The following is a 17,124-nucleotide window of genomic DNA, read 5'->3' as shown; positions in this document are numbered from 1 at the left end:
TTGCATAATTTAAAAATAACAATTCGGTTAAAAAGTCAATCGGGTTAGAGTCGCACAGTGCGTCTGCACAGCAAACTGCAGGGCAAGGTGGTGTCTCTGTGAGAAGAGTACTTTTGTTTTTTTTTTAGAAATAGCCCCACATAATACATCTAATATACAGGGTGATTTTTAATTATGGTGAAAAACTAAGGGGGTGACCGACCGAGGATAATGACTAATAAACTACTGCCAGCAAACGCGTAATACTCGAGATTTCAAACTTTAATGAACAAATCAGAAATCTAAAAAAATCCCCGAAATCGCTTGTGAACCGTGAACGAATCAAATGGAATGAATGGTTTTCACGTCAACTGCTCTTGAAACAATGCAATGTCGACCTCGGGGGGCTCGAGGGCCGTGGTGCGCACTGCTATGGGTGGTAGTTCATGGAAAAAAGTACAGTTCGTCAGTTAGTGCAACTAGAAATTTGACGTCCCAGTTTTTTTCAAGTTCTCCAAGAAATTATTAGCGCAACATCGGCATAAGTAAAAGTTTGTTTAAAAAAATTTGACGGTGTCACTACACTGGCAAATATGTACCAATTTATTCATTAACACTGTCAGTAGAAAGTATCTCCTTAAAGTTTGTCAAAGTGTGCCAATTGACCACCTCCGCATTGATATTAATCAATTTTTCACGATCTATTTTTATGCAAATAAAAAAAAGAATGTTAAAAGAGTCTTTTTTAAAATACAGGGTGAACCAATTGGTACGAACGGGATAAGAGGGAAGATCTTGTTTCCAGTAAAATCTGCGATACAAACATGTGTCGGAAAATCCTTAGTTTCAGGATATCGAAGTTCGATTTTTTTTCAGTCTGGTCATAACTCTTTTAGTTTTTGAAATAATTTAGGAAAATATTTACTGTAAATTATCTTTGATGATCCAAAGATTTGAACATTTAAATATTAATTTAAAAAGGACTGGATGAAATTTCCTGGGGTCAAGAGCCCTTGTTGAATTCGTACTCCTAGTAATATTATATCTTAACCGAACAGAGCGCATCGAGTAGGTACCGTCACAAATACCGCGGTAAAACTGAGTTTCGGAATATAGAATTTTTGTACGATTTTGTCCGTTTACCGAACATACCCTTGTGATTAACAAAATCGCACATTTCGTCCGATTATATCGTAATTATTTTCCTTAAAACAAACAGATAATGCGAGGAAGCGCCCATAGACTAAATGCTTCCTTTGAAAATCTCGTTAACGAAGCTGAAACGAAAAACCTGGGGGCTGTGGCATGGGGGCCCAAAATTCAGAATCCAAATACAAAAGGTAAGCGAGCCCGAAAGCTTTCTTTTCTTTCTAGACCCCTCCCGTAGATTCCCTGCAGCACAGCTGCTCTTAACTGTCGCGTTGCCGGTGCGGTCGAAACTTCGGGATTTTGGGACAGACAGAGAAAAGACGCCGCCATGGACGGCCACTGATCTCAGTGCTCAGACGAGATGTCGATACTTTTTTGCGACCACCAACGCAGACACTTCGCACGGAAACCTAGTTATTATTCATAAACTATTACAATCGCATCATGGACAATATAATATGTTGTTGACCCCGTTAAGTCCGATAGTAAAATTTCCTATGACACTTTGGCTCAGTGGAGATGGTGTCAAGCATTAACGTAAACTTCGCGAAGGAACGAATCTTCAGTGGAGAGTAATTTCTGTAGGAAAATAGTAAATCGAAATGTGACAACGTGGCGCCGCACGGAGGAGGATAGCATAGAGACCACCCAAGAAGTGCCCTGACGTCACGAGAGACCACCCGAGTGTGAGCCCAGCCTGCGGATGTGCTTGAATGCCGTGTTGTCACATTGATTCAAATATAATATATCCGTGGCTTTTTTCCGATAATGGGAGACGACTTTGTAAGACTTCAAGTCAGATAGGAGGCCCACAGGAACGAGCATTCCTAGACAATGTACCTTATTTCTTTGTTTTTGAAACGCAGTCACTCCACAATGATAACGATTTTCGATCGAACCGGTCGTTCCTTCAATTTCAATCGTACTGCCTTATCACCCGATGGGCTGGAAAGCCCAGTTCGGAAAAACTCAGCTTGTAAGTTTCTCTGCGGTGGCCCCGCACATTTCAGGCCGACGATTTAAATTTGATAATTCTTAAATCGCCGGTTTCATGAAATGTAACGAACTTTGGATTCACATACCCACCTAAACTCATCGACGTCCGAAAACAACCAGCACGGCTCAATCGTGAATTTTCATAAATATTTTTACATCGTAACGTTAACGAATCGCGTTCCGAAAGCGGCATAATCCTTTTCAAAACGTCTAATTAAAAGAATTTCAAATCCATTAGGTGAAGAAAGATATAGCAGAGCGCATACTTACTGGCTATATGTAAAATGTAAAGGCGGAAAATTGACATACCGTGTAATGGCTGTCGAGACCACCCAACGCGTCCTCGTGGCATGCTTCAATTAATAAACACATAATATGCGAGGCATATGGGACATGATGAAAATAAACCTTTTTATGCCCGTTTAGAAATTAAATTGCAAGGAAATTATGCCGTTTTTTCTTTTCAACGGACTTTGTTTCAGACTTAATTCGGGTGACCTTAGGTTAATCAATTGACAATCATTAGCTTAAATCTACAAGTCAAGTCCTCAAAATTGACACGCAACCTTATCAAAATGAAGAACACCATGTCGGGTTATTCTCCGAATCAAGTCAGTTTATATACCTATTAATAATTTTCAGTTAAGCAGATCTACAGGTAGGTTACGTTTTCTCGGAACCCAAATAATACCTTTGAGTTGAGATCTTCAAAATATGTACAATACCTCCACCATGTTACTACATTTTCGGTGTATCACAGGTAGAGACGTATCATTTCGTCAAGGTGGGTATCCTAAAATTCAGATACGTCCATCAGTTGGTTGGGACCAAGAGCTGAGTGTTTGATGCAAATCGAGGAAAGGAACGCCATAATTTTATTTGAATTATAAATAATTCCATTCATTCGGGATAGTAATATTCAATGTGTTTTTAATTATATTTATTCGTGTATTGCTCGCACATTGATTGCCTCATTCTTCGCATTAATTATTGATAGATCAAATTTTGACATTCTAAACACGAGATTGATTTTGCATTCACTCGGTTTCGTTCACGGGATTTACGGTGTGATTAGAGTTTGAATGACCGCCAAACAGTAATTTTCGCCAAAGTGATCGATAACGTTTCATTGTGTAGGATCGATCTTCCGAAAAATACAATCTACCGAAAATTTCCCATTAGTATTATCGTCATCGACAATGTATACACAGCGTCTCCAATAAACAAGGAAAGATCAAGGCTCCCCTTTATAACTTATTTAGGACACCCCGTGTACAAAGGACTCAGACGAATAATCCGTCATGCTCGTATGCGCAAAAGTAATTGCATTTACCGAATATTTGAGGTAAATTACCGACACATTCTCTTTATACATGGTGCCCCGAATTACAATAGCGAAACTTTAGTTACATATCTGCGCCGACAGACAATACTAGTGTGATTTGTAAATTACGTACGTTTCCCCTCGAGTCCCCTGGTGAGATACGGGGTGTGAAAATTTCAGCTGTCGTATGTGTTTTGTCGTTAGCAAAATTTACACGGGGCACTTTTTTCACATGTATCGTATATAATTGAATTAATGCTCCCTGGAGTACTGCGCAAGACGTTTTTTCAGAAACGGCGAAAAACACCCGCATCCGTTCTAATAAATTAATACTTCGTTTTGTTATAGAAAAAATACACTAAAAACATAGCACCGGTGTGAAGTGTGTATTGTATTAATATATTTCGAGAGTCCAAGCAGACACCGCTGCCTGACGTCGCCCCTGCGGATTGAATATTTTCCTTAGCAAGCACCGATGTAGGCTATGGCGTCCAACCTGCTAACCAGTTTTGTCCACTATACACCCAATTTTTATAAATACTTCCTCATCAGGTTTGTTCCCTACTCGCCCTCAACGTTTGAGCTGGTTTGTGAAAATACAATCAACACTGCAAACCATCTCATCTGACGGATGAGAATTGGGTGGAGGTTATTTTGTGTGCGTTCAAAATTTCGACTTAACATCTCAAAAATTGAAGGAGTTTAAAAAAAAAAAAAAATTTTTAATTCTCAAACTCTCACACCCTGTGCCCCAAAAATAGAACCTGTGATTACGATAGCATGCTGACAAACGAAATGTATCTATATATTGGTTTTAGGAGAAATATGTACAGGCTGTCCCAAATAAAATTCGTTAAAATGGAAAGTTCGAAGACTCATACGCAGTTTTGTGTACTTTCAAATAGTGCTTTCGTATTAAATAGGTTTCAAGCTTTCCTTTGCCCCCCTACTATTTATCAGTTTCTTCCCAAACCGAGAATATCATTATTTTTTTGTAAAATAACGTTACGATTTTAATAAATTCGCATATTACCTGGAAGAAGAATCCATATACCGATAAATTTTGAGATATTTTCAAGCTCTAACAATATGAAACTGACGTAAAAATGATATTTTCAGACTCCCTGCCCATTCAAATGCTTTAAAAAGGGTTTAAGGGGAAAAGTTTGATAAACACCCCTGAGATTCACGAAATATTTGCAGGGTTTCCCTTTCGGACGTAGAGGGTCAAGGTTTTCCGTTTGGACCTGAACGACCACGATACTTCTTTCAAACCTGGACAGCCAGAGCCCTCCGGTCGCACCCGTTGCTCTGACTTAGCTTGGAGTCTTCTAGCTGGGACAAAACTTATATATATATATATATATAACTTGGTAAAAATGCCTCTTCTCCCTTTTAATCTGGTTTCGTTCAAAACCTACTTCCATATGCCCTCCATATAATTTCCTCAAAAATTCCAATGGCGTATCTGCATATTTCATTTATAATATACATCTCGAATAAACAATAAAAATGTATAAAAACTCCTATCTTGGAGCCTGAATATTGCGAAATTCGCAATCGTCATTGGCGATCGGCTAAAAAATCTTTTTCCCATTAACTCCTAAAGGTAACCACATGTTAACAGAATTTACACCGACGGCGCATGTGTCGTATTTCTCAAACTCGCAGATTTGAACTCGGAAATGCAGCATATTTTGCAGAATCAAATGTGTAAAAAACTGGTGCCGCCACTGAGAATCTTCTAGAGTGGTACGCATTCTTTTGCAGTAATTACTCCTGGAACTACTTTACAGTTCCCTATAAAGTAAATTAACGTGGGTAAGTACGGCTTTTTTTATTCGAAATTTCAAAATTCAATCGTTTAAACCGATATCGGGATACCCACGTAAAACATTATTTTCTCAAAGGGAGGCAGCGTTGTCCTCGAAACTGTTTCTGTTCAACAGGACACCCGAAACAACTAAATTAAGTTAGGCCCTAAATAAGGGTGTTGAGGACTATAACCTAATAATTAACCCTTGAACGGAGTAGGTACTAAAATTCGAGAACCGCCTCTTTTCGGATGGTTGGCGGCGGCGTTTCACAATCGCCCCCCGGCATGGCATTAGGATGTAGCTGCGCTAAAGCCGCGTTTACGTTAACCTTGGCCGGCGGATGCGAAAGACCACCAACGTGGCATCGTGTGTGGTCCCGAGGCAGTGAGGCAGCCCACATGGACCCCGCAGGGCGCCACTCGCACGGGCAGGTCCGCCCCTGTTCATTTCGAGACTACTTAGAATCCTCACCAAAAAAAATAGATACTAACATGCTCTGGTAAATAAAACAAGATAAGGATTCGCCGAACTCGATGCGACATGACCATTAGTAATCAGGCTCACGATTTACCAAATACTTTACTAAAAAAAATTATTTGGCAAATTGGCATATAAATTTTCCTATGTGTCGTTAGGTTTTTAATTATCCGGTCTTTATGGCCGGCAAAATTAACTTTTAACCATTATAGGAATTGGTGTATAGGCCGCTAATGATCATACACCAGACACGTACCAGGCATAAAGACAGAATAGATAGATAGTGATCTCGCGGATGAACTCAAATCGATCCTCACAGTCTCCTATAAATTGCTGCCCCCCACAAAACAAAAGCACATTTAACGAGAGTGTCTGGCACCTTTGCATGGTTATTTGTGAATTTGAAATCGACCAGTCCTCACCTGATAATGCCTTTTTTGGCTCGATACTATTTTGACATAGTGACGCCCGACTTGGGTGGTCCACGTCTCCCGTCTGTGTTTGATTGGCTTATCTTATTACCCGTAAACCCCTACCATAACGCTCTAATATTTAAGCCTTCAATGAAAAATGCCTCGTTGAGTTGAGGCACATTAAACGGTAGGTAACCACTAACAATAATTAATAAATTACGATGTCATAGGATTTAACAATATCAATTACATTGCACATATGCCTTGGGTGGTCCAATGCTCCAGTATGAAAGTCATGCAAAACAACAATTTGTTCTAACTCAGCAATTTAATCAGGGGTGGCTCTAGTAACTGATTTTTCATCCCCGATTGTTCGCTCGACCTTCACGTCGACAGATTCGAGCAAAAGTTATAAAAGACCTCCAGAGTAGAAATATAAAACACCCTGCTTGGTCAATAAATCTGTTAACAGCTTTGGCAGGCGAAGTAAAGACTTTCAACTGACCCATTGGTTCTGGGAATCTATCGAACTTCATTACTTCACCGCAAAGGCCTAAGAAATATCTCTTTTTCTATGATTGTTAGACTATAGCACTGTTACGGGCTCAGAAACGATATTGATAACCCTCGATTTCCAACAAATAATCATGTTGTGAGCTCGTTTATCACAATTTGTTTCGTCGTTGTTGCGGTAGAAAAAGTATCGCATACAATACGGACAAAATTATCATTTCGTCTTCGTTACGCAGAGCATCCAAAAGTAACGTACATAAGCCGGTTAATCCCAATCAAATGTAGGTATCTAATGCCAGAACTCTGAAACGTCGAACGTCAATATGTCACGATGACACAAATGTTTTACTAATGTCAGTCATGTGTCATTTTACAAACTTCCATTTTTTAAGAATATTTTAACTTTTTGTTTGGCCCGATATGCAAACCGAATTTCGAAAATTTACCACGATCACTTGCTGCATTACTCGACTAATCGAATATCCGCTACAATCGACGTAGAATACACCGTGACACATGTGTTTTTGACAGATATTTTTCTATTTGAAATAAAGAAAAATACAATTTTTTCATTGAATTCTTATGGTTTTTTTACATAAATAGAAAGAGCCACATAGACAATACCAACAAGGAAACGTTGATATTGTGTCGAAAACGGGGTAAATTACCATCTTTCAACAATCTGCTCTTATTCCGAGTACTTGTGAGTGACTGAAACATGCAGGTTTGCTTCTTTTCCAGTAGAAAATGGGTATTTTATAGTCACTAACATAATTATCGAACTTAAGACGTTCCACTTATGTAATAAAAAACAAAAGCGTCAAGTGAAATAAATTTACACATCAGAAGGGTAAGCGTGATAGTTTCGATTTTGAATTAAAAAATGTGCCACGGTATACGTAATTTGAAATTAACAAAATCTTGGTCACATTCTGTCACATTGACATTTCGAATTTCAGATCTCAGTTTCTAATAATAAATAACATCTGACTATGTACATTCTATTAGGGTCACCTGGTATTCCGGGAGGCGATTCCTCAGGTCAAAATAATAAAAATAGCTTCTATGAAAATAGACCAGGAGACACTATCAAAAGGAGCTACGTACGCCGCTTCAAAGATAGCACTCATCCAATATCTTTTCCAAATTACATATCAGGGACGTTTCCTTGTCACAATCAATGACATGTGTCTACTTCGACTTTGACAACAAATTCATTTGCCGATATTAGAACATTAAAAATTTCGCATTAATCACCAGCGGCGCAGAATTGCGGGGTGGTAGAATTAAAATGTACAGTTTTTCGGGAAATATTTTGAATTTTGATGCGACAAAGGATCGGCTTACGAAAAAAAAAATCATGTTGAAACTGAGAAGGACGCACAGTTTCTGAGAAAAACACGACGTTGTGTATCAAAGAATATTTTATTTCGAGCAGATTTTCGTATTTTCCACTTTAAACTGAGCCGCAAGTATCGCCTGGATTTCATAGGATTTTTTTTCAGCATCTGTCAAAGATTTGCAGTTACAGGAGCCTTCTGATGTAAAATATGTTCAGCCACCCAAATTTGATCTGAATTGTAGACAAAGAATGTAATAACCTGCGCGCCAGCTTTAAACGACTGTAGATTAATCATGAGGCTCTTTCGGTCAGACTCACGCAGGAACTGTCGAAATATATGAAGGTTATTGCAGACACCCTGTATAATAACGTGTATACCATTTTGGCGGGCCGACGCATAAGCGCTCTTTTCAATTTAATCATGCAAACCCGACTTTACAAAGTATCTTTCTGAGAGTTTACGACCGACGCAGCACGTGGGATATGGTTTCGAGTTAAAACTTTACTGTTTCATGGCTGATCAATACAATGCAGTTTCAGCATAACAAATGACACATAATGTTCACCTGATTTAACTGTGCTAAGGCTACGTCTGCATCCACCCAGCCAGGCCTGGTGTACAGGTCCGACTCGTGTCGAGATTCCGGCCCTGGCGCTACAGGCGCCGAGGCCTGAGTTGCCATCTATCAAAACTCAGGGCCGGGCAGGCCCTTTGTGCCGCTCCGCTCCATTCACGGCACCATTGATTACTCTGTGTATCCAAAAAACTGAAACAAAAAATACACGCTAATGCCAACTTAAGAAACTCCTCGCGAGTAAGTGCCACAAAGTGGCAGGTGTCTTTCTTTTCGTTTTCTAACATGGTTAATGTGTGCCTGACGCAAATTAGTTTTAATAAGTTCGCCTGCAACGTAACAAAAACGGCGAATTACGTTCAATTATTTTTGATCCGCTTGTGCTTGACGAAGAGGCAGGCAGTCAATAATAAGTAGTTTTTGTTGTCAGTCTTAATGAAATCGAGCAGCGAGATGGCCTGCCGGGCCTTTTCAGCTATTAGCAGAAATCGGAAAAGACGGAAAACAACGTCGGGAGCACTGAGATTTTTTTCCTAAAGGTTTCACAGACGATGAAAAAAAAGCAAAGTCGAACGTGCGAATTTGTAAAAATGTATTATTTATAATTTTGAAAAAAATAAAGTCGCACGTTTTTGCAATTTTTCATCTTTTGACATTGCGACGTGATCAGTAACAGTTCTGCACTGTTTAATATGTAGCTGCTCATGGGTGATATGTAGGGCAACAACGAAAAGTAAGTAGATTAGGTAAAAGATACACAGCGTGTACGAAAAGACTTAACATATCCCCGGTTCTGAAGACCGAGGAAAGGAGTTTGTTGCATCAAAGATGCCAAAGTGTTTTATGAGCTGATGGGCGTAAGGATCATAAGTTTGGAAACGAGCTATTGGACTAAAATTTCTTTGTGTTACGAAACATATGAAAACGACGACTGCGGTACGTTCTGTTGTTACCCCTCTGCCTTTAAGGTACTGCCTAGATCACACTGCAATAACGGAAATGCCCGTACCACCTTCTAAGCCACCCCGCACGGTTGAGAATATTTACTCGAGATGAAGTTAAGGAAAGAAATCGATAATTAATCAGTTGCTTATTAATTACGAGACCCGTTCATGACACTACATTTGCGTGGTACCGTTTCTAACGCCCTCCTTACCGAAATTTTCCCTGCGCTACATGAAAACGTTTTTTACACGTTAGCGTTAGAATATCTAAGATAAATTGGTCCGAAAAGTGGCAACACCGTATAATCCACAAAGAATTTAGGAGGTTTTCATCTTTGCGCAATCAAAGTTTTTTCATGTTTGAGTAATTGGGTATAGAAAGTATACGCTTACGATTTGATTAAAAATTAGTTGGGAAGCTTTCCATGGCAAATTATCGTACGAAAGACGTATGTTATGATGGCAAACGCGACGTAGTGAAAACGTTGAACCATATATAATAACGAAGTGCGGTCCAAGCCTTTACGAGTTTACCGAGAGCATCAAAAAATATTGCGTGAGTAAATCACCGGGCATTGATCACCGGATTTCAATTGCTGCTCGCATATTTTTGGAAATGCGAAAACAATTTTTGTGAGAAAACGTGATCACGACGAACGAAAAACGAGCAGGTCAATTTGAGATAATTCACTTTTGGCAAATGGCACATCTGTAGCTATAGCGACTGAGTAAACAAAACCGAAAGTTTGAAAATTTCTAGAGCAAGACGATCGGTTCCAACGAACTACAGCACAATAATTACAGTAATGCAACAGTGGCGTTATATTTACCCGGTAAAACAGTCAACGTCCTGTATACAAACAAGAACATTTTCCCTAGGGTTCATAGAAAATCCTATGAGCCACCGATGATTAAAGGACAATGCGGCATTTTTCCACGGACCATATTCCAGAAAATTATCACTAACACTATCTCACTTGTGTCATAACATCATGACGTAATAAGAGATTAGACGCTCGGAAATGGACACACCAAATGCTTCGAAACAAAAATCGTCATTTAATTAAGTTCAAATTCGTTTTGATTTTAGACACCAATGCTAACCGTCTACGAGATTCTTTCGTACTAAACACCGTTCACTGTTCACTAAGCAAGTCGTTCGTAGTACTCTCAAATGTTGGTGTTGGGTCCTTCCTTCCTACCATTCGTTCATTGTATTTCTGCTCTGAACGTACGACTTGGGCCGACACGGACCGAGCCAAGACCACCCACATCCATATATCTGTATGTAAATTCTCAAAATGATACATATAACATAATTAAGTTTTTTGCCACCATTTGCGGTTTACATGCTGACAGAAATGTTATTTTTTTCGTCGCCATTCACATGTGATGGACGTGCGGTAAGTGCCCCCGCCCCCCCCCCTCCCCGGCCTAAATCTCTCGTTATAATGTGAATTTTCTTCCTAGATATTCGGGAAACATTCACTTCCTCTTTTTAGTGTCTGCACTTTACAGCTCCATCATCTCGTCGCATTTCCGGTTTCCGGGAGGTCAATCCTGTGCTTGACCTCTGCGCTATAAACAATGATACTGCAAACGTTTCCCAGATATTATTAATAAAATTAAATATTTCTAGAATAATTTTGATCCCCGTCACGAGAATTCATGGATCATGAATGAGCGTATATCGCCATAGTTTATGAGCACTATTGGCACTTGGATTTTTTTGCTTCCTTTTAAATTAATATTTAAACGAAGTGAATTATTCAGCGTGTCCCAAATTACAACTGCATGTACGAGTATCTCGAAACCTACAAGAGTTGTAAATATGACTGAATAGGAAAAGTTGGAGGGGAGTCGATAGCCGTCCGACGGCGCCCTAAAAACAATTTCGGGTCTTTCGCTTTTGACTTATTTTCGAAAAATTCGCGTTTTTTAATTCTTGCGCAATGTATGGCTGGGCAATGGTACTGCTGGGCGTCTTGTGCCTATTCAATTTTCAAATACGACGTTTCAGTCCTGATGCATCAAGATCGACTTCTCATTCTTTTAGCTTCACGTTGGTCCAACATGTGAGAATTTGCTATCGCGAATTGTTTAATGAAATTCTATATCGCAAAATGTTACAACCAAGCGCAAGGTTATTCGAGAGGCTTGTAATAAATCAACGAAATTATGGAAGCCTTGAAGAACCACCGCCCAAGCATTATCAAAGAGACAAACAAAAAAATAAGTTGATGCTGATATCTCAGAACCCAAACGTCGCAATTAAAAACTGAATGCCCAGGTGGAGAGCTCGCAAAAAGTTGCCCCAACAGTATTGACGTAACTTCAACGAAAGTTTTTGTTTTTTTTTTAAATAACGCAAAAACTAAAATTATTTAAATCGTTTTGAAAAACGTCAGTGATTGCCCATGCATTTTTTTTTTACCTTTCCTATTCGACCATTTTTCTGTTTCACCTAATCCTTGAGGTACGTATGTAATCCCCATTTTGGGCCACAGCACATCTAGCCTCTACAGAGTGTCGTATTTAGACGTGCCTATTAGTGCTATCTCCGAAATAGCCAAAAAAAGATGGGTAAATTTTTGCTAATTTCCTCCTTTGGACAACATAGATGTATTGTTATGTTCGACGTCCAAAACATTGATACCAACTCACTTTTTTTCTGAAGACCTATAATAGCGTTTTTATTCCACATTTCAAAAGCGCTTTTCATCTCTAAAATAATAACATATCGTTAGCGTGCCCTTTTGTTTTGTTTTTTTTTTTGTTGGCTACCTGGTTCTCCCGACATGACCTTAATGGGCTTTCTGTTTGGGAAATTAGGGACCTATTAGAGACCGAGTTTAAACGGCACCAGAAAATATTTATTATGATGATGATGATGATTTAGAAGAAAAACCGTATAGCGATCTTTCAAAAATGAAAAATTTTTTCGGGACATAAAATAAAAATGTGAAATTCATATTAGAAAAACTGAATAGAAAAACGTCGAGTGACAGTTAGGGGCAACGATATGCATATATGTATATAGCAAAGAGTAAGAAAGTCAAAAATATGCATTAAACTCTTTTTAATCAGATTGATATTTTTTAAATGATTTTGCTTGAATATTTAGACCAGTTTTGCAATTTTTGTAAAATTTTGGAAACCTAAAACAATGTGGCAACACCGTTTACGGCATATCAAGTCTCCAAAAATGGCAACTTGTATCCCATTTGGTTTTCAATTTCAGACCTCCCGCCCAGAAAGAAGGATATTTTAACATAAATGAATTTTAAGAGATTGACAAAAAACGAAAAAACACCCTTACCATTTCGGCAATGGCGGTAAGGCGCACATCTGAATAAGACACTCAGTATGAGAATCAAAATATCGTCCAGGATGTACGTCTATTATTCTAGAAAACATTGGAGAACTACTAATATCATCTGAAACGCTTAGATAAACAGTTTGTGAATGATTCGAAATAAACCCATTGTTATTTTAATTTTGTGCAGAGATGTTTACAAATATGTAAACGATAATACATATTACACTGAATGGAAACTGGTAATGCTACGATCTAAATGTGTTGAGGTGTATGGGAAGGTATCTACCAAGTTGGTGTCAGAACCAAAGGTCTCGGTAAAATGCAATAAAAGTATACCTTGAACTCCTAAATTAACGCTTGTCCATTGAAAAATTAGCGTACACCGGATTTAAGCATGTGATATACAGAGTCTCTTGAGAAGCCCAGTGCCCATTCGAAATACTTATAGATCCGCGAAAATTAGAAATTTACAATTCGGTATGCAACCATTTAAGCCCAAAATCTATTGATTGGATACCCTATCCCACCTAGTACACCTATTCACTTTACGGCCCCAAAAGCTTGCAGATACTTACATATGTGTATATGGAAAATAAGTAAAAAATCCGTAATAATTTGTAAAGAATCAGATACTCCAATATCAAATAACAATTTTTTTTTAAAGAAGAAACCATTAATTTTTGGTGAGTTAAAGTGATATGGATCCGAGGCCGATATTTATCTACTGAAAATATTTTCAAAATGGCGACACTCTCGGAAGTACCGTAAATTGATTACAGCTGTGTTATTTTAAATGGAATGACGATGGTTTTTTCCGATTCGGGTGAATTTTATTTAATATACTCCCACTCTAAAAATGCCAACTTCTGTAGAGAAACATTTTTTTTTATGTCGAAATTGGCAAAAATCTTCTGTTTAAAAAATTTCGTTATAGTGGAACTAATAAGGAACAAATAACAAAATTTTGTCAGCAAAAAGCCAAAACACTGCACTTCGTTCTTTTCATTTACGGTTTTCATATTCATCTACAGAGTGATCTGCAAAAAATAAATTGAACAAGCCCAATAAAAAAAATGCAGGAAAGTCACATATATTATTGCGCGGCTCAAAAGGCCATTTCATTCTGATTCGAATTACGTAACATTTTCTTACTCTCACATTGGGACGTTTTTTGATTTATATCAGTGCAAGCAGGTATACTTACGGACAGAAAAATGTTTAGAAACAAATGGTGAACATTTTGAACAATTATATAAGCATGTTGCTGACATGTAGTTAAGGATATTAAAGCTCCCAGCAACTGGGTTTTGGATTTTTTTTTAAATTTCAAATTCAAATAACTGAAAAAAAAATTTATGTAAAAATTCGAAAATAATACATGATTGAATGTAAAATGAAATTGCCTTTTAATCCACGTATGTAATAAAACGTGGGATGTCCCATTTGAAGAAAATGACTTTCCGGCATTTTTGTATTGGCCCAGTTCAATTTATTTTGTAGACCGTCCTGTAGATAATTATCAACGTTGGATTTAAGAAAAATGAAGTGCAGTGTTTTGGCTTTTTAATGGCAAAATTTTATTGTTCTACTTTTGTTGGATCGATTATAATAAATTTGTGCTGCACAGGAAATTTTGGCCAATTTTGACATAAAACAATTTTTAAGTCCGAAAGTTTGACGGTTTAGGTGAGCAGTATGTTAGATAAAGCCGACCTGAAATTCGACATGGAATCATAAAAACAATTAAAAACATAGTTATTTCATTTAATAACAATAAAGCTGTTATCAATTTCCGATATCTTCGGAACCGCCATCATTTTGAAAATATTCGCAATCAATAATTCTTGCCATAGCGTGGCCGTATACGAAATTGTGATTGTCTAGCTCTCGCGTTTCTCCAAATACTACTAATGGGCACTCAGCTAAAGGCACCTCACATGGATATCCATTAGACCAATAAAAACCCTGCATTATAATGCAGTGCTAAAATATATAATGGACGCTCAAATTTGAGATGCTAAAAATGCTTTTGACGAACGCAACTACTTAGAAGAATCGTTTCTCCTCTCTCTATCTAAACCAAGATCTAACAAATAAATTAATTCTTACCCCCGGAATGGAATGATGTTCTCAATAAAATCTTGACGACCGTTTTAAGGCTTCTCCGATGGCCGGACCACCCACGAGAAGATAAGGCAAGCAAAAATAAAAATGAAATATTATTTTACAGATTAGTCTTCCTTTAAATGAAGAAGTTGGTCGGTTAAGATTTGGCACGGTGTTCGAAGTGCCCGTGCGGAGCTGGTAGGATGTTTATTGAAGTTGAGTCATCAGAAATTGTTAATGTTCAGGTTATTCTTTCGGGAAGAGAACTAACTTCAATGTTAACTTTATTTTGACTCCTGGTACTTACATCGTATGATTTCAATTACACGTTGCTAGGCAATGAAAGCGAATCTACGTTGACATTAAATACCAGTTCGTAAACTTTTTTCATAAAACGTTAAACAACTAAATCAAACGTTAAATAAATTTTAAATAAATCAATTAAACATAATACATTTCGGAGTAACTTCTATACGCTTCGTTTCAATGCAATATTAGCGCCATCTTTAGTACACAGGTGTGACTCGATGCAAACACTATAGGAAGCTGTAACCACCGTCATCTCTGTTCGATAGTTCCAACTTATGGGGAATGTATGGCGCTGGTGTAATTTATGAAATTTCCGTACCTCTATCTACAGTGTGTATAGAAAGTAAGGAACAAATTCATTTTCTCGGTATATAATATAAATAATAAAGAATGCTTGGACACGTCGACGTTAATTAAAAATTCCACATATTTTGATCGAATAATATTAGGTATGAAGTCATCAACGTTGCAGATACGATATCAGTGTTAAATTTTTTATAATGGTTTTTGATAATTTTATGTGAAAGAGCGCAGCTTTTACGTGCAGGATATAAACTTTTTTCAATGTTACACAACATATTTTTTTATGAATTCTCAATAACATATTTTCCTTCATCGTACCTTACGAAAAAAGATAAAAATCACTAAGCGGGTCGGGTTAGTCTTTCCTTGATTTATCGGGTAGCTTTAGTTATTTATTTCCAGAAAAAAGCATTCTTTTCGTTTTGTAGAAACCATTCTAATAATGTTTAAATTTTGATATTTGTTAGTTTTGGTTTGACCTCATGAAGGTTTAATTTCTTATAAGAGTTATATTTCAATGTGATTAACCATAACGCAAAGAATTGAAATTCTTATGATGATCGGCTATGGTTATAAAGAGCGAACACAACAGGAGATGTGTGTTTTGTTCAACAATAAATATCCGGTTAAGCCGGGTTCGGATAGCAAATATGTTTTTGAGAATTTATCGAAAAATCTGTTATATAACATAGTGAAGCAGTTTATGTCAGTTACACCAAAAAGTACGCTCTTTCACATAAAATAATAAAAAAGCATTAAAAGTATTAATCCTGACGTCATCTCTGAAACGATGGTGACGCCACAACTAATATTATCCAACCAAAATACATGGAATTGAAACTAAAATCGATGTGTCCGAGCATTTTTTTATTATTTTCGTACTACACCGAGGAAATCACTTTATTCCATAATTTATGTACACACTGTACATCAACTCTACAAATTTATTATAGAATCCATGAGAACAAGTTTTTGCCGTATAATTTAAATTTGTATATTCCGTGTTACGTACATATACTCAAAACATAGTAAAGCATTATCGGGTACTTAGTATGATATGTGAACATTCCGAACATTCCGCATTATGTTCTAAATTTGCTCGAAAATTGCGGCATTGAGAACATATCTGAAAAGCAACTGGTTGATGACTCAAATCGAATGTTTATAATTAGTGGTTGTTACAAATAACCTAATGAAACTAATAATCTGCTAATGTTGTATATCATTTTATGAATCCCCCAATTATATCGGCTTTTGTTTTTTTTTAATGAGCGAATACATTGTTTAATTCAAATTGAATGCTCGAAATACCTTTTACAAAGCCCTATTATGTTTACTCATTTCATAAGTCAATTACTCATAAATTAATATTTTACTATAATTAAACTATTAGTGTATTCTCGGTATACGAATCGAATTGTGAAAATTTTTTAGCATAAAAGAATTGTTAACTACAATTCTCAATTATCGGTTTATCCGCAACAAGTCGATAATGGTTCATCTCGAGAAATCTGTTTTTTATAGATACAAATTTTACCTCAATTTAAGTTAACATGAG

The 17,124-nt window shown here is 37.2% G+C and overlaps 1 protein-coding gene across 2 annotated transcripts in view; it reads right to left on the bottom strand.

Annotated features, from left to right (window-relative positions):
- Positions 1-17,124, bottom strand: part of ptc (protein patched) — a 40,402-nt gene that overhangs the window by 10,508 nt on the left and 12,770 nt on the right. The window contains exons 1-2 of one of the 2 annotated variants that reach the window (XM_066296718.1): positions 10,360-10,727; positions 8,577-8,777 (exon numbers count right to left, since the gene is read on the bottom strand). In XM_066296718.1, the coding sequence (XP_066152815.1) occupies positions 8,577-8,693 (117 nt within the window). In that variant the 5' untranslated portion in view covers positions 8,694-8,777; positions 10,360-10,727. Of the gene's footprint in view, positions 1-8,576; positions 8,778-10,359; positions 10,728-17,124 lie in introns of those variants that run through there. The other variant, XM_066296719.1, reaches the window with a different exon arrangement.

The sequence above is a fragment of the Euwallacea fornicatus genome, chromosome 26 (assembly GCF_040115645.1).
Source record: "Euwallacea fornicatus isolate EFF26 chromosome 26, ASM4011564v1, whole genome shotgun sequence".
Classification (NCBI taxonomy): Eukaryota; Metazoa; Arthropoda; class Insecta; order Coleoptera; family Curculionidae; genus Euwallacea; species Euwallacea fornicatus.
Note: the sequence above shows the minus strand (reverse complement) of the source record. Positions and strands in the feature narration are given on the sequence as shown.